A 25,260-nucleotide genomic window follows, 5' to 3' on the forward strand; every position below is an offset into this window, starting at 1 on the left:
ATTATATAATATCGATATGGAGCTGATTTAGCTGCAGGGTCATTGAATCAATTCGCGCAGTGATTCGCCTAACTTGGTACACACGCAAATCAAAGTTGATTCGCGGAGAAGAAAGAAGAATAAAACAATCAAGAGAAATGGATTAATGATTAAACTTCCGACAATCGGAGGCACTGAGTGAGTAACGCTGGGACTGTATATTTGATTTGATCAGCATCAGTAAAAAAATGTTGTTAGAAATTCAATTAACAATTTATTTAATCGTGAATGAATGTACTATCTTAATATTCTGAATTCAAACAAAGTAAAATAAATATTGAAGTTTGAACACATTAAAAATTAAAATGTAAATAAAGATAACACGCTTCTGTATAGAATGTTTTGTTTACAATAACCACAACATTCCTTGGCTGAATAACATTTTATCATGACCCAATTCCCAGGTCAACTACGGTCCAAGTTGTGTCCCCTTTTCAATTTTGTTTATGATTCGCCGCTGTCTTCTGTGTAGAGTGTTTGTTTACAATCGTGACCCAATTCTCAGGTTAATTACGGTCCAAGTTGTGCCCCCCCTTTTGTTTATGATTTGCCGCTGTCTGCACTCATGTCGCGCGGTTTGGGCGGTCGGTGCCAAAGTTGAGCTCATGATTGCGACCGACCACGGCTCATCCTGCTTCGACCGCATCAAACAAGTTCATGCACATGCGCAACAGCTAGCTTGACGAAAAAAGCATGATGATGCACGCTTACTGCATTTAAAAGAAATATAAATTCACACAGAAAATCAACAGACACGGAAAGTTTTGGAATTAATTTTTATTGGAAAACGCAAATGTCAAGCTTTCAACTGGATTATTTTGAGATGGGTTTCTGGAAATAGACAGAATGTTACGTTTTATCTACCAGCTTCAGATGGAACCGTTTTAAAGCATGATGATGAGGCAAGAATGTAAGCTTTTTTTTAAAAATACGTGGTGATCTAAACTTGTCGGCAAAACAAGTTAATTTTCCGCTTTGAAAATTAGTCATGTTTATTTTAGGCACGGAATAAATCACGCATTCGGTATTTTCACACGTGTTTTCACGGTTTTGGTTGAATTTGTGACATCACGGAAATCACGTTTTTGTCAAATGACCTCACAGATTTTGCCTTAAAAATCACGGGTTTTACCGGGCCTAGACTTGGGGTGTAAAATGGTATTTTATTTGGGTTGATATTGACATGAAAAACCTCTAAAAACGGTCATCATATTACATAGTTACAGGTTTGGGGAATTAAGCTTTGACCGTTAACATTACTGGGGCCCGACTTGAATGAACTTGTACTGGTTGTAGAATAACATTAAGGAATCTGAATCGGGATCGGATCGGCCCGATCTGCTAATTTTCAGATCGGAGATCGGCAGATCCGATCTTGGGTTGGATCGGCCAACACTAGACATTGGCATTAAACTGGTTTTTTGGTTTTTTTGAAAACAACAAAACCAGATGTTAGGCCTACCGACTGATACTATAGTATAATGATGATGATGATTCAGATGATGATTCAGATGATCAAAGATTTTCTGAACTTGAAAGTTTTAACAAAGCATGCTTCTAACAACATTAGAAGTAACACAACCCAACGTTTCCAATTTGTTTGGTCTACATACTTTATCCAATTTTGCGAGGTCAAAGGTCGCATACAAGGTCAAAGGTCGACTGAGGTCACCAAATCTTTTCATAATTACTTTTCAACTGTGCATCACATATCCGTAAATCAGGTTGATTAGTCATGTAATTAAGGAAATATGACAACTTTAAGATGGCCGCTTTCCTGTAAAGTATAGCAAAGTAGCAGTTTCAATGAGTGATAACTCATAAAGGAAGCAGGGCCAGAGCCAAAAATGGTCATCACTCGAAACCTAAAAATGAGAAATTGTCACAGGAGTGAATTCTCCTCTGGTTTAATAGACTACTGACCAAAGTTTATGAATTGGCAAAAAAAAAGTAAAATTTGCCCGTAAATTTTGGAATGCAAGCAATAAAATACACCTGTAGCGCCCTCTCAGTGTGGCAGGACGGAATTGTTAAATTTGATGTTACTACATATTTAAAAAAGATAGGGTTTTTTTGTTTATGGTATTCTGTATAGACAATTTCAGCACTAAAAAAAATTTCAGTGGAATTTGCAAAAATAAAGAAATTGTCCCGCCATATTTTGAGGTGATTTTTTTACGTTCCGGAAGGGACGAAAAAAAAAATTTTAGTCAAAACTTTCCAAAATATCAACTATTATGGTAATAAACATTAGTACACAAAAATTGAATTCATCAACTTTGCTAGACTCAGAGCCATTTCAACTTCTTCTATTTCAGGCCTTTTGTGGTAGGATGCCAGCAATAATTCTATTTTCAGGGTCTATGGTGTAAAACATGGCCCGCCACATTTTGAGATGATTTTTTAAGTTCAGGAAGGGATGAAAAATTTCTTTCTCAGTCAATATTTTGCAATAATTTTTCATTGGAAGTGAAAGAAAAGACAATTTTGTTAGTTTTAAAGTGACTCAATTGCTTTTTTTCTTGATTTTGACATGGTGGACAAAATTCCGTCCCGCCACATTGACATGATTTTTAAAAATTGATGAACGTACTATAAAGAGGGGGGTAAATTTTATAATTCCTTCCATAACAAAAGAAGGATAGAGTTAATACCAATGTTAGAAGCAAATGTTTTATTCCAGTACTTTTGATAAAAATTCAACAAATGTACTGTGTTCACAAATACATGAAGTTTATCATTCCGTCCCGCCACATCAATGAATTTGTGTTACCGTGGCAACATGTTGATTTTTTGGACTATTTTTCTTGTGTGTGAATGTAGTCTGTAACTTACTTGTTTATATTAAAGGAGTATTTCGTGATCCTAGCATCCTAGCTCTTTTTATGACATTTTTCAGTACATATCCATAAAAAAGCATATTCCCAAAATTTCAGTTGATTCCGATATTATGCTTATGAGTTATGCATGATTATGTGTATTACACTGCTCCATAGACAATACGTTGTAATTTCGTTCTGGTGCACCAGAACGAAATTCAAATTTCACGATATCTTTGCTAAACTAATTAATCTGCAAGAAATATTTTGTACATAAACATTATGTAGCCAAAGGTTTCCAGTGATATAAAAATCTCAACTTTTTTTGAGAAAAGTGGGGGGGATGAGGCTGTGGATCACGAAATGCCCCTTTAAGAACATGAAGAATCCATAAAATAAACAGTCACAGAGCTACAATTTAAAAGGCCTATCAAAATTCCGTCCCGCCACAAACGGGAATTTTGGCTCTGGCCCAGCATCTTTCTGCATTGATTTATTACTTTGATGGAATGGTTCTTTGGTATTGCCAAATTTGATTGCAAATTCGTAAGGTGGGCCCCTGGACCCCGGCCGTTACATGCTCGGTCGCACAAGTGCTCCCTTGCAATTATGTGTTCTACTTTAGGGGTTTCTGGGGTTGGCAGGTATGCAAAAGGTGCATATTTAAAAAAAAATCTGGATTTCAAAGTTGGCATGTCTGCTTCTGCATATAACTCCTCTACCAACAAGACAGTCAAAACCATATGTGACCGTACAGCACGAATGAGCCGTAAATTCCCTAAATTGTATTTTGAGTTACAGTGTAAAATGAGTATGAAGGTCGTATTCATCTGTAACTCTAGCTGGCACGACATCTATCTCATTTTGATAGTCAAACACCAATCAATAATCCTATTGTGGAAGTGGAAATGGATAATACAATGTAAGCTTCTAATATTTAATAGCTCTGGTCTTTGTTTTCTTTGGCTAAATCCTGTTCAAGTGGTGGGTTACCAGGCATTGTATTTTGTATAGGTATGTATTACCAACAATTAACAATGAGAGAACTTTCGTAAACCTCGTTGACTTGGGGATGATTTGAAATGACCGCCAATTATGACTGTTTGATATTTATTGCCAGCAATGTGGAAAATGAGACACAAGTAGAAACGAAAAAAGCTACCATTTTGTTGAAGGAGCAAAGTTTAACAAACCATAGCCCCGCTTCTGGATATCGTTTGAAGTCAAATGATATACCATTTTAAAGCTTATGATGTATATTTTCTAAACACGAAGTAAAACAAAATTGACCGGGGAGGAATTTACTGCTCATTCGCCATGTACGGTCATATATTTCTATTAAATTCGGCTCTCTACACTTCACCTTGTACCTACAAATTCTTTGGTAGAACTTATGTGATGGCAATGTTAACAAGTCAACAACCAGTCGCCTCTAATTCCTTCCTTTTGTTGATTACACTGTCCACATTTGTATACATATTTAAGGTAAACTGGTACAACAGGGATGATCAATAACCTTTTCATGTTTTTTTTTTCTTTTCAATATATAGTCTGGAGAACATTAAAGTAGCAGAGGTTCCTGTGTGTTTGAACCTGATATTCAAGCAGACAATGACCAATGTCTATGATGTGGCCAAGTGGCCTATATTTAGTCTTTTGGAAGAAGATCTGCTCAACAGTATTGTTCTAGCTTGTGTGTTTGGCAATGTTGGTAATGAAGCTATCTTTATCACAAAGGATGGAGACATTTATGCTATGGGAAACAACCATAATGGTGAGTACAAGAAAATTATTTAATTTTATCGAGTTTGTAAACCAGATCCGAAAAAGAAATTTAACAAACTGATTTTATTTTTCGGGGATTTAATTTTGGCATGAATCAGAAAATCAATTTAATTCTCGCACTTATTCTCTTATAATGAAAGACAGAGATAAAAAAAAGACTAGTTCGCGTCTAACATTCTGACAAATAGACAGAAAATGCCATACTGTGCAGGTCGGCAACCAATCATGGTGCTGCTTTGCCTTGATGTCAGACGCAATTTAGTCTTTTTATCTCTGTCTTTCATTATAAATTGGTTTGTGAGAATCAAAATTGATTTGTGTAAAAATATCAGTAAACAACATGTGGGTTAATTCTAGACGAAAATTGATTATCTCAAAATTCTCTGGTGAGAATCAAAATTGCAATCCTCTTTTCAGTTACATTGAAATTTGCACCTCTGAAGATGATATAGAAGGCTGCTGAAAGCCGCAAAAAATGCATTTAGAAGACGAATGTGGCATAATGTACACATACGTTGTTACCACAGATGAATAGAATAACAACTGATTCAAAATCCCACCCTTCCGAAAATGAAGATCATCCTTTTTATCACTTTAGCAATATTCCGGAAGACATACATTTTGTAATGTGCTGTGTAGGCCTATAGAGGTTAAAATTATGGATTGGCTCCAAACAAAGAATTTGAACCGGTGTCCTTCACCATAATCATGGTGCAGTGCAGTCCATTCAATCAAATGTTGTCATCAACCTATTTGATCGTAGTGCATTTTTGTGAGAAGAACTGTCGCGGTAGATTGCAATCATGCTTTTGTTGAATGCATTTGAGTAGTCCGCCATATTTACAGTATGATACGTCATATGCACAACCTCTATAGCAAAGTTTGAACACGGATATTTTGTCATTTCAATGGCTTTTTACAATGCTAATCTAAAAGCCGATGAACATCATTTTTATCCATAAGGCAAATAATACTGTTCCTGTAACTGTTTGTAATCATGAATATAAGAAACAGCAATACTGGTCCAAACAGTTCAAACCACACCTAAAGACAACTCAAAGAATTGAATACAGGGTTTATTATTTCAACTGCTAATACAGATGAACCGGCTAAGCCATTGGGTTTTCTTAAACACAATATGCCCTTTTCTGTGTAGACATAATATTTATACATGACATACCCTTTTTTTTCTCCACAAAAATGCAGGTTGTTTGGGGTTAGGTGATGTCCAAAGCACTTTGGTTCCAAAGAAGATTGAGTTACTGTGCAAGAAAGGAGTGAGCTTGCTGTCATTCGGTAGTGGACCTCATGTAGTCGCAGCCACAGATACAGGAGAAATTTACAGGTGTGATATAAACCCAATAAGTGATCATTAAGGGATGTGTTCAAATCTTTTTATATATAGTGGTGGGAACTAATGTTGTCACTGTTTTTTTCGCTGGCACATCAGGAAATAGTCAAAATCAGCCAACACCTCACCTGGACCAGTAGTTTTCACAACTTCCCATCAATATTTATATTACTCTAGAGGAATAATTTTATACAGAAGCAGAAAGATGAAAGTCAAAAATAGTGGACCAAATTGCCATTCACATTGAAATATTATACAAAATTCACAATTGCAATAGTGTTAAGGTGGGTTGGAGGGGAGCATGACCCAGCAGTTTTTGCACTCAAATATTGAGACAAACAAAGCAGACACACAAGAGGAAAGGTATGGGTTCTATAAAGTAGATCATTAGACTTAGTGCTTTTGTTTAGATAAATTACCTAAACTGGAGAATATGGCTCCCGCCATCGCAATTGCCTTAAATCATTCTTTCTCTTTCTCATCAATACAGTTGGGGTCATAATGGCTACTGTCAGCTTGGCAATGGGTCAACCAATCAGGGCTTAATTCCATGTCAACTGTCTGCTGGAATCAGCGGCTGTCGAATTGTACAAATAGCATGTGGCAGCCACCATACTCTTGTCCTTACTGACAGGGGAGAGGTAAGCCCAGCCACCATACTCTTGTCCTTACTGACAAGGGAGAGGTAAGCCCAGCCACCATACTCTTGTCCTTACTGACAGGGGAGAGGTAAGCCCAGCCACCATACTCTTGTCCTTACTGACAGGGGAGAGGTAAGCCCAGCCACCATACTCTTGTCCTTACTGACAGGGGAGAGGTAAGCCCAGCCACCATACTCTTGTCCTTACTGACAGGGGAGAGGTAAGCCCAGCCACCATACTCTTGTCCTTACTGACAGGGGAGAGGTAAGCCCAGCCACCATACTCTTGTCCTTACTGACAGGGGAGAGGTAAGCCCAGCCACCATACTCTTGTCCTTACTGACAGGGGAGAGGTAAGCCCAGCCACCATACTCTTGTCCTTACTGACAGGGGAGAGGTAAGCCCAGCCACCATACTCTTGTCCTTACTGACAGGGGAGAGGTAAGCCCAGCCACCATACTCTTGTCCTTACTGACAGGGGAGAGGTAAGCCCAGTTTGTTTAGAACTGAAAACTGCAGTGGGAGAAGTGATGGTTGCTCTGTATTGCCATTTAAGAAAAGAAATGCCTCTCTATTATGTATTAAGATGTCAATATTCCATTTCCACTAACATTGAAATAGCTGGAGACCCTGACTGTTGTTTTCTAAGGATTTTTTAATTGTTCATAGTTCTTTAGAAAATAAAATGCAGCAAGGTATAAACTAATTGATTGTAATTCATTGATTAGGCGAAAATTTCCAGGCTTTAATGCAATTTGATAATCCAAACATGTACGCTTAGATTTCCGCCATAAACTGTTTATTTTAAAATTATTAAACATTTTCACCATAAACTATTTATGTCCTGAAATGAAATGAAACATCCTCTTATTTTACCATATCAGAGTTGACAAGTGAAGAGTTATATTGGCACTGCGCTCATGATCACAATGCATCACTGAATAGTCTGACAGAAAACAGATGATGACACATAACTTACATACATTTATATTTCCTCATTCTGATAGGTATATGCATGGGGCTATAACAATTGTGGACAAGTGGGATCAGGTGCTACATCAAATATCAACACACCAAGAAAAGTCTCCTCACTATTAAGTAAGTTTTTATTGCATGTATTTTTTTTCATTTGCTTCTAATATGTGACAATCTGGTCCATGGACGCCAAAGGCAGCAAATTTGAAATTGACAAAGGCAAAAATATGGAGTACAAAAACAATAAAATACATAAGAAAATAGACATCACAAAACTGTGTAACTTTAGAACCAAGTATGCTAAACCTTTGGTGTTTTTAGTTTGTGGTTGCCTATTGTTTGTATAATAAGGTAATAATTATAGTAACTCAATTTTCAAAAATGCCTCCTTTGGCCTTCATGGACCAGATCATGTCAAATATTACATGTTAATCTGGACAAGAGACCAGTATTGGTAAGAAGGACCCTTCCTGAGCAGAGTGATAGCTTTTTAATTTGTTCTGACACTTTGCTCCAAAACAGTATCATTGCAAGCATAACTGATAGTAAGCAAACTAAAAAAGTTTACAACATGTGCAAATTTAATATCTATAGCTTCATCATACTTTTGTTTTTAGGATTCAATAATATTGAAGTAAATTTGTAGTGACATTATATGACATTACCCAGTGTAGCTATAAATAGATTAGGATCCATTAATTAAGCAACAGGAAATTATCAAGATTTCATAAAAGAGAAGCCACATGTTGTTAGAAAAATTTCTGTTTTGATAGAAAGGATGTAGCTTATTTCTATGGCCATTATAGTATACAAATTTATGCTGAAACACTTAATTTACATTCGTATAATTAATGGGGTATTAAAGAGGGTTAAAAGAACAAATTCCATAGATTTTTCAGTACGTTTTGACACTTTTTAAGGAATAAGTGAAAGGATTTATTTTACTATAAGTTTTTACTATAGAGAATAGGTAGGTGCAATATTATATCAGACTTACCTATAAGAAAACAAAAATTCCTATGATTCTCATTCTAGTCAGTTAAGGGTAGACGAGGTTTTGTTGGTCAAAGCAACCTAAAAATCGATTTTCATTATCTAGATCAATATATTATTGAAAATTAACATCTTGATGTTTTCAAAAGTTCATTCTACAAATCGTATGCTTTGCAAACTTGCTTAATTTATTGTTGTTAATTAGTTATGTACGTTTTACAAAAGTGTTGTTGTTTCAGCCCTCTTCACAACGTAACTCAAGAACCGCAGCACCTATAAAAGTATATCTGTGATATTTTAATTCTTCTACACGCCGCTATGAATTGAGCAATGCAGTTTTTGCCAAAGCTCACTATTAAGTAAAATGCTGTGAACTACCAAATCACAACAGTTTAAAATAATTAATAATCAGTTAAATATTATTTTAACAATCAAACACTGTTTCATTTAGCAAATATTAAGTTACCGTCATGAAAACTCCCCTTATTTTAAAATGTGCAAAGCTGTTCTCATATTATACTCTAGATACAGCAAGCTACACACAGGCTGTATCAAAATAATTGGTGGTACCCATAACGTGTAGCTGTGTTTCGGTACACCGAATAATACCGGTGCTATTGAAGCACCCACTCGACGGTGGATCAAAGCGTTATACACCGTGTACACCGAAAATTTTGATGGTTTGGTAGACACCAAAGTAAGTTTAATAACACCGTCGCCCATCGGTGTTTTTTGATGTTTATGTTTAATACGATGTTTTTAAAATTGAGTTCTTACTTGGAATTACACTTGAGTATCGCTAAGTTTCTCAAAAGTAAGTTAAACACAGTCGCCCATCGGCGGTTTTTGATGTTTTTAAAAGAGAGTTCTTACCCCGGGTTCTTACTTGGAATCACACTTGAGATCGCTAAATTTCTCAAAGCGACGGTCCGACAAGACCGTGTATTCATGCACGGCAATCGATTTTGTGTTGATTATGAGCTGTTTACAATTACAAAACATTATTATAATACAGGCAGCGTTCAGTGGCATGTCCGGGGGGGGGGGGGGCTTTGGGTGCTGTAGCTCCCCGCACTTTGTTAAAAATCATGTAAAATCAGCCGTTTTTAGCCATTAAGCCCCCTGCTGCATAACTCTGAAAGCCCCTCTGAGCCCCCCGCATGAAAAAATCCTGGACACCGCGGTGGCATCCATCACACGATGGGCGATTCGCCCTCCAACTCTCTAGAATCGCCCTGGTATAAAATGAACCACGAGAGCCAAAAAAAAAAACAAAAAACAAAAAGTGACACTCTCAAAAAGATACAAATCACAATGTCAAACAATACTCAAATATTCCTTTGATTTTCCCAGACCATTCCCACAAAAAAAAAACAAACAAAAATAAATTAAAAATAATAGTGCAAACTTGCTCTGAAAATCGGAAAATTATTCACGAGTTATCAATTCTTCCAGTCCACGTCTAGCCTCTTCCCGATGTCATTGTTTACCATTCACAGAGTGCTAAAATAGCGCATGGTTTTTAGTCACGGCGAACAGTCACTCAAAAGTTTCAAATGCATTGGCGGCCGGCTCCAAGCCAGGCCCTGATAGGGATATTCCCACAGAAGACCACATGGCGGGGTTGACTTATTTAGTAAGCAAGGGCGGGCGCCCGTATCATTTAGAGATCTTGATTGTGATTGGTCAGATTTGGATGCCTGTTGTTTGATGATGTCAACAATACCCAAATATGGAAATATTGGGCGTGACAAAGCTAATATACCAAGACAAACCAAGGGATTTCCCCCTTTTTTGAACGGAAAATCCCTAGACATCCCAATGCTTCAATTGATGAGCTCATGAATAATTAATTAGGCAAACAAACGTCAAGATACTTTTTATATGGAAAATTCCCACAGTGGAAAATTCTTACAGCATGAGCAATAGTCTACCTTTCCGCTGTGAGTGTGGGACCGGGAAAGTATGGGGAACTTTTTACCTCGATATTCTATAAATATGAAATGTTTGTCGTCAGAAAAATAATACTGGCGGACAAATAATTAAATGGATTAATGAGGTCCATCTGCATGATGATCAATTTTTAGAACACAATATTCAACATGTTTACGTAGCTTTTGTTAATTAGTATGCTTTTATTTATTATTATTATTTAATATTATTATTATTATTTTTGATACATTGATTTTTTTTGTAGCAATGTGATCATAAATCCATGCATGATTTTAACGAAATTTTAAAAAAAATTGAGTCCTTGCCGTGTTTCTTTATCTTTCTTTTTCTCAATTTCACAATGCCTTGCGTGTTTTCTTGAAAAATTAGGCCGTTTTTTAGTAATTATTTATTCATCTGTTTTTTGTTTTTGTTTTTGATTATCTATTTATTTATTTCAATTTATGGCACTGCTGTCATGTGCTGTGCTTGCGTATAATGTTTTTAAATCAAAGTTTTCCATTCTCAGGTTTGAATTAGATTTTTTTTTTAAATAATCACAGCATTTTTGTTTGTTTGTTAGTTTTGTTTTTATAGTATTATGAAAAAAAGAAAGAAACACATGTATGTTAAAATGATGTCTGAGTGTATTATTTACTTCTCTTGTTATTGTGGATATTTAAAACAACGAAAAATATTCTCATCTATTCAGTTGGTCCAGCTGACGGTACTTGCTTCCAGGGTCGCTAGATTATCTAGGTCAGGTCAAACCCCAATCTATATTTAGACCGCGCGATGTGTGGGAAAGTACCGTACACGTGTTTTTATCCCGGTTTTGATTTGGTAGAATTCGTGCCAGGATAATTACCTGATAATTTCAGAATTTAGAATAACAACGATAGACAATTCCCAGGATATAAACAACGATCTTGGTGGAAAATATATATATCTAAATAGGTAAGAAATGTTTTGCGAGATGTGAGGGAAATGCAACTTTATTTATGAGGGTAAAATGTAGCCTTTCAAGGATTTGAGCATGACGAAAGGGGTATTTATCCGGGGTATTTATTTGGCAAAACATAAATTTGCGGTTTCAAAGTTTTTGGTTTTTTTTCGTATTTGAAAATTCAAGGTGCGTATTTTGGCCTCCCAAATTACTTTGTTTGTACAGGAGGCATGCCTACTCTATTATAATGATCGGCAGAAGTGAATCAGAAATCAATAATCAGTCTGTCGAGTACGGTGATTTCGACGGTGTTTACACTTGCCATCATTGATTGCATGTGACGTTCTGAAGCCTGACATGCCAGTCATTCATTTTCGGTTGACCCGGTTATTTCGGTGTTTTATTTTCGGTGGCGGTGTTGGGTGTTTTACTGACACCGCTACACGTTAGGTACCCATCAGTTTTGATATTTAGTGAAAAACCTGTTTTCCATGGATCATCTTGAAATGGTCAGAAATTGTTTTTTGCCTTATAATATCAATCTATATAAACATCTCAAAAAAGTAACTAACCCCCCTTAAATAATGGTCATTATTCAAAAAGGGGCTATTGTATTACAAATCTGTAAAATGCGTTGGAAGCAGAATTTATTTCGGCGTATTTTGACACCTTATTTGATACGATAGCCAGAAAACAATAAAACACCGGTCAATTTAATGTAGTGAGGTCCAGATTTGAAAGTTGCACTTACATACAAATTTTTACAATACAAAAACACTCAGATGTCATTGCACAGATTTCCTTCCATTACACTGAATGCAAAATCAATAGAATTTACTGCAACTTTCAAATCTTGGGATACATTGATTTAAATGTACGCTGTGACGTCAATATTTAGTCAATTGTTACAAATGAGGTGTCAAAATGTGCAGAAATAAATTCTGCCTCCAAAGCATTTTACAGATTTGTAATACAATCACCCGTTTTTGAATAATGGTCATTATTTAAGGGGGGTTAGTTACTTTTTTTGAGATGTTTATTAGGATTTTCTGATATTACCTTTTGATGTGTCAGTCTTGTACAAAATCATGGGAAATGGTTGGGTACCAATCATTTTGATATGACGCATACCTGCCTTGACAAATCCTCAACAACATGGCCACTATCCTCTATCATGTCATAGATGACAGCTAGGAACCACTGGCTTTTATGCAAGTTAAACCACACATGGTCTTAGCTAGCGAACTATCCATCCATCTTTTTGGACTATTTTAGACCATTACTGACCATTTTGGACAGGCACTATTTTTCAAAAGACGGGCAACTTCGAAATCCTAGCTAAGTCCCTGAAACCACATCCACTAACTAAGAATGCATAATACTTGGCCGCTTGAGTGCACATGCCTTCCTCACAGTGCGTTTGGGGCCTCCAAATTTTGGCCTAGCCCAGGGCCTCAGAAACAATGAAATGACCAGTTTCTCCCTGACGTTTTCACTCATTTAATATGCCTATGGGTTGGACCAACAGTCCTGCTGTACAGTAAGGTTTTTGTTACGGTTGGATTTAAGGTTGGGTATCAAAATCAATAATCCACAATATTGCCTATACACAACAGCTGGTTATCTTCAAAGTTGGTATATGGTAGAAGAGCATGATGACTTTTTGTGCTGTATTCTTTATATCAAGTTAAGGCCAAAGAACCATTTGCAAAATCATAGTATTTTGGTGTCATAAAAGAATACTTTAGGCATGAGCAATTTACATGCTTGACATGTTAATGCATAAAATGCATTTTTGGTATGTGTGTTCAAGTTAGGCTTATGGTTTACTGCAAAAGGTTAAATGAAATTACCCACCCATTTGTGTATGTGACCTGAGATCTCTTTCAATCCTGACCTATTGGCCAGTGCACTGCAAACCACAGGATAATCTGATTAAAGCAATAATGTATGATTTGCAAAAAGAATAGATTCCTATTTAAATGTTTGTTTTCACTGATCACATTATCACCTTTTAATTTCGAGCCAAAATTAATGAGTTATAACGAAGAAAAGTGTGATTTCAGTCCAGTGCCTTCAATGCGTGTACTACGCTCGCCGATCGCAACATGTAATACTGCACGCCTGACTGCACGGAGCATCGCGCTCGACGTGTGTACACATAAGCTGGGCATCCACGGGAGATGTTAGCAAGCAATCGATCAATGAACTCTGAATAAAACCGGGTCGACCCGGTTTTAATATAAAAAGTTAAATTTTACTGTTATTAAAGCTCTTCAGGCTTAGTCTTTTACGTGGTATTTTAGTACACCACTGGGCATTATAATTATGCAAAAAGTAGAAATCCGAGTAAAATGGAGGGCGTCGCTGTAAAGCAAATCACACATTATGGCTTTAACTACACAATCATGTAGGGATAACTGATATCTTGTCCCTTTTCTGTTAATTCTTTTTCAATCTCTCTAGGTGGTAGAAGAGTTGTTTCAGTAGCTTGTGGTCAGACATCATCTTTAGCATTAATAGATAGTGGGGAGGTAAGTAAACACACAGCAGGTGTAACAAGCCCATACCAGTACATGGTGTGATTGCTACACGCACAAATCGCCAACATTGTTAACTGGTTGCTTTCCTGCGACTGTGGAAAAACTTCCCAGAAATCCATTGATGTATCCCCTATAGCACATGCTTTTGACATTGGTTCCTTAGACTTTAATACTTTCCTGTCCCATAGAACTATGTGTGACCTTCTGATGATTTGCCCCTTGATTTAGGCTGAAAAGTTTTTGCTATTTCACCTTGATTCTGCTATTTCCATGATTTAGCACACAGTGATGATACGCCCTATTTCAAACATAGCCTGTAGACCATTCCTTTAATTGGCATGTTTCTGCCATTGATGGGGTGAACATTGATATCCCTTATTATAAAATAATAAAAGCAAGGTCAAGATTGGGTAGCACATTGTGATTCTGATATGATATCGATGTTCAAGCACACAGTATGCAATCACACCTTCTGTTGTTCCATTCCTCTGAACACTGAACATGCCATGCATACATGCATGCATGTTAGAACTTTAATTTTGTTATTGAAAGAAAGACTAAAGAAAAATCTTTGCATTTCTGCCTACCAAGTGCTAATTATGTAAGTCCAACATACATGTAGGCTAGTCTAAGAAATCACAATTTTTCATTCACTCCACTTACAAATCGAATCACAAAAGACGGGTGACTGCTAGTGTATTTGGGACCATTTCATGGCAGGTATTTTTGTGTGACTTTTACCATATTTGACAATCAATACAGAATTATACATAATTCACTTACATGGTATTTCACTGAACCAGCTATTTCCTAGACCTGTTGTAGTTTTATACCAGAGGTTGGAATGTATGATGAAAATTTTTTGTTTCATATTTGGTTTATATATGTGTGTGTTGTCTTTTCAGGTATTTGGTTGGGGTTACAATGGCAATGGTCAGTTAGGTTTAGGCAATAATGTGAACCAGCCTAGTCCATGCAGAGTATCCAGTCTACAAGGAGTGGTAGTATCACAGGTAAATATCACTCACTGAATAATGAATAATGACTAATTACTATCTACTAGACAATTAGATTGCATTCCAATTAATACAAAGTGTCCCGTAAATGGGCGGTTACATAAGAATTTAGATAGAAAAATATTCAATTTTTAGTATTGAATGCAACATATTCTTGCATCACATACAGCCATTCATTATTATTAGACCAACTTGGTAAAAATAAATTAAATTGGACCAAACTCAGTGTAAAACTAATTGGTGAAATGTATGCGCACACATTGTCTGTGCATACAAGGGTCATTCAAAAAGTTCTACCTCCATCGTCACATCTCTGTTGTATGTTTCTCATATTTGTGGGGTTTGTTTTCCAGATTGTATGCGGTTATGCACATTCCATGGCACTATCAGATGAGGGCATATTATATGCATGGGGAGCTAATTCATATGGACAATTAGGAACAGGGAACAAAGCCAATTTAGTCACAGCTACAAGAGTAGGAACAGATATAGGAAGGTAAGTTATGTTGAGATTTACATGGGATGTGCTCTTTGGAAATATGAACTTTGTGTTTTTGGAAGATAATGGTGCAGTGGCTGATACAGGAGGTCCTTGGGTTATACCCTGGCTGATATAGGAGTTCCTTGGTTTATACCCTGGCTGATACAGGAGGTCCTTAGTTTATACCCTGGCTGATACTGACTGTCCTTGGTTTATACCCTGGCTGTCCTTGGTTTATACCCTGGCTGATACAGGAGGTCCTTTGTTTATACACTGGCTGATACAGGAGGTCCTTGGTTTATACGCTGGCTGATACAGGAGGTCCTTGGTTTATACCCTGGCTGAAACAGGAGGTCCTTGGTTTATACCCTGGCTGATACAAGCTGTCCTTGGTTTATACCCTGGCTGATACAGGCTGTCCTTGGTTTATACCCTGGCTGATACAGGCTGTCCTTGGTTTATACCCTGCCTGATAAAGGCTGTCCTTGGTTTATACCCTGGCTGATACAGGCTGTCCTTGGTTTATACCCTGACTGATACAGGCTGTCCTTGGTTTATACCCTGGCTGATACAAGCTGTCCATGGTTTATACCCTGCCTGATAAAGGCTGTCCTTGGTTTATACCCTGGCTGATACAGGCTGTCCTTGGTTTATACCCTGGCTGATACAGGCTGTCCTTGGTTTATACCCTGGCTGATACAGGCTGTCCTTGGTTTATACCCTGGCTGATACAGGCTGTCCTTGGTTTATACCCTGGCTGAAACAGGAGGTCCTTGGTTTATACCCTGGCTGATACTGGAGGTCCTTGGTTTATACCCTGGCTGATACAGGATGTCCTTGGTTTATACCCTGCCTGACACAGGCTGTCCTTGGTTTATACCCCGGCTGATACAGGCTGTCCTTGGTTTATACCCTGGCTGAAACAGGAGGTCCTTGGTTTATACCCTGGCTGGTACAGGCTGTCCTTGGTTTATACCCTGCCTGATACAGACTGTCCTTGGTTTATACCCTGGCTGATACCGGCTGTCCTTGGTTTATACCCTGGCTGATACAGGCTGTCCTTGGTTTATAACCTGGCTGAAACAGGAGGTCCTTGGTTTATACCCTGGCTGATACAGTAGGTCCTTGGTTTATACCCTGGCTGATACATGATGCCCTTGGTTTATACCCTGGCTGATACAGGCTGTCCTTGGTTTATACCCTGGCTGAAACAGGAGGTCCTTGGTTTATACCCTGGCTGAAACAGGAGGTCCTTGGTTTATACCCTGGCTGATACAGGAGGTCCTTGGTTTATACCCTGGCTGATACAGGAGGTCCTTGGTTTATACCCTGGCTGATACAGGATGTCCTTGGTTTATACCCTGGCTGATACAGGAGGTCCTTGGTTTATACCCTGGCTGATACAGGATGTCCTTGGTTTATACTCTGGCTGATACATGAGGTCCTTGGTTTATACCCTGGCTGATACAGGATATCCTTGGTTTATACCCTGGCTGATACAGGAGATCTTTGGTTTAGACCCTGGCTGATACAGGAGGTCCTTGGTTTATACCCTGGCTGATATAGGAGATCCTTGGTTTATAGTCTGGCTGATACATGAGGTCCTTGGTTTATACCCTGGCTGATACAGGAGGTCCTTGGTTTATACCCTGGCTGATACAGGATGTCCTTGGTTTATACTCTGGCTGATACAGGAGGTCCTTGGTTTATACCCTGGCTGATACAGGAGATCCTTGGTTTATACCCTGGCTGATACAGGAGATCTTTGGTTTACACCCTGGCTGATACAGGAGGTCCTTGGTTTATACCCTGGCTGATATAGGAGATCCTTGGTTTATACCCTGGCTGATACAGGAGGTCCTTGGTTTATACCCTGGCTGATACAGGAGGTCCTTGGTTTATACCCTGACTGATACAGGCTGTCCTTGGTTTATACCCTGGCTGATACAGGAGGTCCTTGGTTTATACCCTGGCTGATACAGGCTGTTCTTGGTTTATACCCTGTCTGATACAGGCTGTCCTTGGTTTATACCCTGGCTGATACAGGAGTTCTTTGGTTTATACCCTGGCAAAGCTTCCTTTCACTGGTAGGCTGCATATGGACTAGATTCAGCCTTCCATGTGGAGCATGTAGAATTTGGTTGATGAACCATACTGGAGCCAAGTTAGGAATTGAAAACTTCATTTCTGTGTATAGAGGGCAACAAGTGCTTTCATGATTTTGACACCCTAAAAGATATACCCATCAACTTTTATACCTTTTCCCAAACTTTGGTAAAACCTTAAGATTCCCATTCTTTTTCGACTAGTCATGCAATATTCAGCATGGGAACTGAAACAAAATTTGATAATGCTGATACAGACCAATAATAGGAACCACAGTTAGAAAAAGTGTTGATATAGTAATGCAACTGTTGTAAACTTAAGTAATTGATGAAACTAGTACACACAGGTGTTCATAAGCTGTTTTAATAAAGCAGATTCAAGTTCACTAACTTCTTTTTTTTTACAGATTTGTAGAAGTAGCAGCAACCCATTACACACATGTGTCAGCAGCCATGACACAGAACGGTCAAATCTATATGTGGGGCCAATGCAGGGGGCAGTCAGTTACAGCTCCATTACAGACCAAATTCACCTGCTTAGATGATGTATTTGCTTGCTTTGCTTCACCACCTGTTACGTGGAGACCACTCACATTTGGTAAGTTGAAATGCTTTCTCGTTAGCATCTTTACACCCAAGTACAGGTTGTCTCCAAAGAAAGTAGACATATATTTTTGCTTAGGCCTATAACTGAGGTAAATGTTAATCAATTTTTATTAGGTACAAATGTTATGAATGTTTGGTAAATATGATCCTCAAATGATGCAGGATAAAAATTTGATACACAAAATGCAAAGTATACTACTATGCTTATTTTGCAGATTCAGTTTAGTTGCCCTGTATAATTTGTGTAGCCTTCTGAAGGACTATCACTTTTGGGTCACAGCATTTCTGCATGCACATGTTTATGACATGAATTAGTCACATTAAATCATAGATATATTCTGTCTTAAAATTTGATATTAACAAACATATTAATTCAATCAATTCTTGTACTTACACAATATGATCTTTGAATGCTAGTCATTTTGATTTCTGATTGCAGAGAATTTTGTGGGGAGGAGAGCATTGGAAGATAGCCTAAGAGGAGCCTTTGATAATAAGGTAAGGATAAGATAATTATTATATGACATCAATCAAGATGATTATGTAGTTTTTATTGGTGTTAACAAAGACCGTCCCACCACCAGATTTTCCTCTGATCCTTTGTTGCTCTAAATCAGCTTTCTAAAACTGAGTGCCACAAGATGGGATTTTTCAGCGTATGGTGCCCATTTGGAACCAGCTACCTAGTATTATCAGATCCACAAATTCTGTAGCTTCATTTAAACAACAAGATTTTGAGTTTTACCAGTCCAAATTTGCTTGTACCTTTGATGATGGAGATGAGCATAATGTTAAAATCAAAATAATATGAAAGAACTGAAATTTATTCATGCAAGTAATATGTAAATAAAGTGATGTGGAAAAAGGACTCAGGTGACATGGTTGAGTTTCACAACTGCTTTTTTGTCAGTGTGTATCAAAATTTCTTTCACAAGTATCAAGTCATCTCAGCACATGTTATATCTGCTCGAACTACAAAATGTTACAAGTATGGTGCCAAATAAACTTGTCATTAGTTGCATAGCTCAGCAAAATGCTTGCATACTTCTTCCTCTTCACTCTTTTATTTTACTAAAAACAAAGTTCAAGAAATACATAGTTTCATATTTTGTATGTGTTTATATTGTGTACAGGATACAACAGATCTGAAGTTCATAGTAGAAGGCAAATCTATTCACATTCACAAAGCAGTCTTAAAGATAAGGTAAGATTTGAAATATTTGAGTGTTAAGTACAAAGCTGTTGCAGGCAAGATTTCAGTAGTAATATACAAGAACACTTTGAAATGCTGCATTTAAATTGTTATGTACACAACAATACTCTGTTGCCGTGCTCCTTCGTCAGGTTGTTTTTCACATCAAATGGAATTGTCACTTTATCCAATACCAAACACCATCTACAAATAGATCTATATATCGTAAATAGTGAGTAGGAGCTAAGCAGCTCTCCAAGTAAGGTCCAGGTGGGGCAAGGCAATTTGTAAAGGACAAGTTGGTAATTGTCTTGGGTTTTCATTGTAATGGATTTTGGAATTTCAAAATGGCACCAATGCAACTCTTCAAATTTGAGTTGGGTACTTGAGCCATATGTAACAAAAAACATGTTTGCTGCAGCTATATTTTGTTGCTAAAACTTTTTCATGTAATGTATATTGTGCAAGTAATTTCTTGAAGTTCAATATTATTATATATTTTATGTGGGTGTCCAGAAGAGGGTATGTCTTTGTGATGACAATAAAAGTAAGGTAATGATGTGTGGGTGGGTAGTTTAAAGGGTGTATGTGGAAAGGGTAATCGTGGGAGTTGTGTGGGGGTGTGTGCAAGTGTGGGTCTACTTTGCTTTAATTTGTCACAATTAGAAATTTTCGCTTGACAAAACCAGTAAGTTTTTACTTACTCTAATATTTCGTCCTACACGTCGGAGGACTTCTTCAGATGTGAAACATCTGATCCACTGTCCCGGGAAACTGACTTCCGGTTGTGATTGGTCTTGTATCCAGTCTTTAAAAGTGGGTCATATGTGACTTAGGAAATAAGTGCCTTCCTCTCTATTCATGGTCTTTGTCCCCCTCTTTCTGATCTCCATCGCTTCTCTTACTTCTCTGGATCTTCTGATATGCTCTTTGCCAAGTATCTTGGAGTCCTCCCAGTTGACAATATGATTTGCTCTAGCAACGTTATCAGATATGGCTGACTTTGTTTGTTCTTGCTCTGATGCCCCCCGCTTGATGTTCTGCAAGCCTAATCCCGAACAAACGAGAGGTTTCACCAACGTAACTGAGATCGCAATTTTGGCAGCCGATCTCATAAATACAATTGCCTGTCTTTAGTTTGTCTCTCTTGTCCTTTGGGTGCACCAAAATCTTTTTGAGGGTTTGATGGGGCTTCATTGCAGTGTCTACTTTGTGCTTTTTGAAAATTCTTTGAACTTGTTCAAAGATTCCATTGACATAAGGGAGCACTACCACCCCCTTGCTTTTGTCCTCATTCTTTTGATCTTTCTTTGCGCTAGGTTTCACAGTCGCTTTAGATTTTTGTTTCATTTTTTCTTTGACTTGGTCTACTGCCCATTTAGGATAGCTACAGTTTTTAAGGGCTCCACACACATGTTTTTCTTCATTTACTCTATCCGTTTCTTCCGTGACCACGCTGTACATACGGTCAAATAGAGTTCGGACAACACCCAAATTTGTCATATTTATGTATTGTATAATACATTATGTGTGTGTATGATGGGTGTGTGAAGTGCAGGAGAGGGTGTGTTATTGTGATGAGGATAAAAGTGTGAGTTTAGATGTGTGGTAAAAGGGCATGTGCGGAGAGGTCAATTGTGGGTGGGGCAAGGGTGTGTGCATGTGAGTGATGGTATGTGAAAGTACATATGTTGGCAGTGAAATTATTTTGGTGCTTTCTGTTTTAAATGTTTTTACTAATTGTAATATCTCATGTAAATTTTGGAACATACATAATTTAGTTGAAGACTGAGTAACTGATTTTGAGTTTGTATTGATGTGTTTTGTTTACAGATGTGAGCATTTTAGAAGCATGTTTCAAGCACACTGGGATGAAGATGGCAAAGAGTAAGTTAGCAAGAAACAAATTACTGACATTTTTTACAAATTACAATCATTAGCTTGTTATTGTTGAAAAGGATTCAATCATATTACACCTTTGTTCATCACCATTTTACAATGATGGGTCAGCATTGTCTGCAAGGTTTACTTCGCGAAGGCAACTTAGCTGCTTAAGCCGTTATTCATCACTGTTTAACAATGATGAGTCCGTATTGTCTGCATTGTTTACTTTACGAAGACAACTTAGCTGCACAAGCAAAGTAAACCTTGCAGACACGCTTGACGCGATTTGTTAAACAGAGATGAAAAGCAGTAAAACGTGATTGAATCCCTTTCAGCAACAAAACAAGCTGAAGATCGTAATTCATATGATTATTTCATGAGGAATGTCAGTTAGTCATTTGTAAAACATGATTGAATCCCTTTCAACAACAAATAAGCTAAAGATCGTAATTCATATGATTATTTCATGAGGAATGTCAGTTAGTCATTTGTAAAACATGATTTCATTTGTAAAACATGATTGAATCCCTTTCAACAACAAAACAAGCTAAATGTCATAATTCACATGATTATTTTATGATGAATGTCAGTTAGTCAATGAATTCTCTCTGTTGATATCAGCTATATAACTACAGAATAAAATGGCAATGTTTAGCCATTTGCTCCAATATATTTAATTCAGCATGTAAATGAGTATTCGCAAACAAGTTCCAGACATGACAAATTTTACACGCGCATGCGTAGAGCGTATGTACGATTCTGTTTACTTACGTTTTCGTATATGCTACTGTAAAACTGTGGAGTCATCCCCGATTAACAATTAATAACGTCGGTGCAAAGGAATAGGAAGAGTTTTTGAATAAGCAATTAAAACATTTATTTAATTCTTGTCGTATGAAGTGGGAGTTGTGGGATTTTATTAGCCCAAAATCAGTTTTGCCTATATTTGTGTACATAGAATTGTGTACATTAGAATTTCACTATTTTGCAAAGATATGCTCGCTTATGCAATCATAGCCACATTACACTGGTTATGTCTGTACTTAAGTTGGTATCACTGGATAAAGGAGACCCATAGCTATAAAATGGTACCAAATATAACAGTTTAATTATGATGTTTGCTATAGAAAAATACAACCCCCTGCCTTAAAAGTGGATTATCACTATTTGATAATTATTTTCCTTGTTTTCATTGCAGCACCATAGAGATCACTCAATTCCCATATACAGTATACCGAGCATTCCTACAATACCTGTACACAGACTCTGTAGATCTACCTCCTGAGGATGCTATAGGTAAGTCTAGTTTATGCTGAGTAAGCTAATAGTTTGGCATATGTGATGTGATCAAGCAAAATCAGTCAGAAGTCGGATATAATGATAGACAAACAAAGACAATAATTTCTTTTGTTGCATATTGTTTTGGAAACACTTTAACTGATCATATCTTTGGAACTAAATGTTCAATTTCATTGGGTTTTCTGCAAAATGTAGCTATGCAAATGCTGTATACAATCATGTAAAAAACTGGAAATTGAACATGCCCGACTTCAGAGTGATTTTGCTTGATCACACCACATATGAATATTTTTGAAGTTAAAGGCTTTGCTGTCAATGGGGTGGTGAATTTGTGGCTACAGATTTGGGGTGATAGTAAGTACTATAAACACTTTTGTTTTATATTATAATAATAATATGATAACAAGGTGACCAGTTAATCACAAGGCATGTGATATATGTTCTTTCTGTATAGTTTTGTGTCCTAGATTGATGTCAACGTTCAGTCTATAGTTCAAGTTCAGTCTATACAAGTTTCAACAAAATTAAAAGACTTGTGTGAAGTATTTTGAACATTGTATAATGACCTAACATAACCCCTAGATGGACTTTGACCTCACATCTGTTGACATCACAAATGTCATTTTATCTACGTCCCATTGAACATGTTGAAATACATCAAGAATGTTAGCTCTTGATCAGAGCCCTCACAGGTATCCATAGAGAGTTACACAGAAAATTCTAGGTGAATCAGCCCTAGCCTCAGTGACCAGAAAGTCTCTAGTCATGCTAGTATTATTGCTTGCCAAAGTAAGCACCCAACTCACTTATGTGCCAGTGGAGACGTGGCTCCTCAGACTAGTGTCAGAGGGGACATGTCATGAAATTTGGACTCAGTTTTTTAAATTTTATATTGAGTGGATAGTGGATAAATAAAGATTGGCTTTGGGGTAAAGCTTCAAGAATGTGGGAGCAATAACTAAAAGTTAAGCTTTTATTACCTAAATCAGCAATGACCTCACTTGACCCCTAAGGACCCTTTAATATTCCTGAATATATCCCACATTATATTGTCATCCAAATTCTGTACATGTGAAAGATTTTGGACTTATATAACATTTGCATCTGTTGACATCTCACATCCAAGTCCTGTTGGAAGTCATCAAAATGGGCATGAGAAAGAAGTTGAAGGTTAACAACCAGAAAATAATATTGTGGTGTCATCCCTGGTGGCATTGAACTGATCTTGCTTGCATAGCATGCCAAAACTGTCCCAATACTAATGTTATGTGGAACTGTGGAATCAACTCCCAATTTATGTCAGGAATTCCAAGTCTCTATATCAGTTCAAGAGTTCATTAAAATCTCATCTTTTCAACATATGACTGTGTATTTTTTGTTTCTTTGCATAAATTATGTGTAGTTTAAGTTGTAGTTTAAGATTATGTTCAGCGCATTGGGGTCATTTGACAGAATACACTTTATAACCATGTTCTTCATTCATTCATGATATGGCATGTTTGAAATGATGATTATTTATATTAGAAATTTAATTATTATTATATACTTTGTTTGTATTTCAATGAAATAAATGGTGCTATGGTGTCCTTCAACTTTTAATTTAGTTTCCACTTGCACTGGAACTCCAGTTCTGTCAACCTGTGTCATTATATCAGGTTAGCCTGAATATTAGTTATTTTCTTTTTTGACTGAATCACAAAACACAAACACTTTTTGATTCTGCTCATGTGAAACTTATTAGTAACATTTACATTTTACCAATTTCTCCTTGCAACTTCTATATTCATGAGGACATAAAGCAGATAGAAGTCAATATTTTTGGATGATTTGTATGCTTTATGTTCTCCTTGTGTTAATGTTATATATTAATTTGAGGACACAAAGCTGTGGAAAATTTAATCTGCATAGAACTATATAGAAAGCAATTAATCTCAATGATGCCCTGGGATAATTCAACCTTAAAATATATTAAAATCTAGGTCCATTGCTGTACACCCCTAAATGCAGGCATTGCTTAACACAGGGCCAAAATCATTTCAAAGATTTGTGTTCAAGGGCCAAATACACCTTGTTATGCTGTGTTCACTGTATGTTTCAGGGCTGTTCAGGGGCCAACCACAATTAATCATCAGGCCAGATCTAGCCCATGGGCCACCTATTGAAAAACCCTAGCTTAACTCTCTTCTTTAAATGCTGTTTACTATCTGCTCATGAACCACAGACATCTTTAGTTCCTGTGTGTTCGCATTTACCTGATATATCTTATCTGTGTGTCTTTGTTTGCTGGTATTTGCAAAAGTGCACCCCACACCCACACTCTCTTCCTCTTTGAACCATATATGTAAGGCCCGGCAAAAAACGCGATCTCGCTTTTCACGCTGTGATTCTCGCTATTAACCAATTATCTCGCTTTTTTAAAAAGTTTCCAAGCAGTGCACTTACTATAAAAATGTTGCTTTATGCCATAAAAGTTCGCCAAATTCCATTAAAATGCAGTTCCAACTTCGCCAAAGTGCAGAATTCAACAGCATTGCAAGCACAAGGTCGAGTGAAAAAGCCATCCTTTACTCAATAAAAACTGACATGAACCACGGACATCTAATCACATCTTTAGTTCATGCGTGTTCACAGACTCAGTACACCGGTCGATCTTA

The 25,260-nt window shown here is 37.2% G+C and overlaps 1 protein-coding gene across 1 annotated transcript in view; it reads left to right on the forward strand.

The window, feature by feature from the left end:
- The window catches only part of LOC140156004 (RCC1 and BTB domain-containing protein 1-like), a 54,587-nt gene that overhangs the window by 2,364 nt on the left and 26,963 nt on the right, over positions 1 to 25,260 (forward strand). Inside the window, exons 2-13 of the mRNA XM_072179063.1 lie at positions 4,409 to 4,632; positions 5,850 to 5,988; positions 6,485 to 6,635; positions 7,642 to 7,732; positions 13,947 to 14,014; positions 14,929 to 15,036; positions 15,393 to 15,535; positions 18,033 to 18,223; positions 18,671 to 18,729; positions 19,365 to 19,435; positions 21,257 to 21,310; positions 22,506 to 22,603. Coding sequence (XP_072035164.1) covers positions 4,470 to 4,632; positions 5,850 to 5,988; positions 6,485 to 6,635; positions 7,642 to 7,732; positions 13,947 to 14,014; positions 14,929 to 15,036; positions 15,393 to 15,535; positions 18,033 to 18,223; positions 18,671 to 18,729; positions 19,365 to 19,435; positions 21,257 to 21,310; positions 22,506 to 22,603 — 1,336 coding nt within the window. The 5' untranslated portion in view covers positions 4,409 to 4,469. The remainder of the gene's footprint in view (positions 1 to 4,408; positions 4,633 to 5,849; positions 5,989 to 6,484; positions 6,636 to 7,641; positions 7,733 to 13,946; positions 14,015 to 14,928; positions 15,037 to 15,392; positions 15,536 to 18,032; positions 18,224 to 18,670; positions 18,730 to 19,364; positions 19,436 to 21,256; positions 21,311 to 22,505; positions 22,604 to 25,260) is intronic.

Source organism: Amphiura filiformis, chromosome 6 (assembly GCF_039555335.1).
Source record: "Amphiura filiformis chromosome 6, Afil_fr2py, whole genome shotgun sequence".
Classification (NCBI taxonomy): domain Eukaryota; kingdom Metazoa; phylum Echinodermata; class Ophiuroidea; order Amphilepidida; family Amphiuridae; genus Amphiura; species Amphiura filiformis.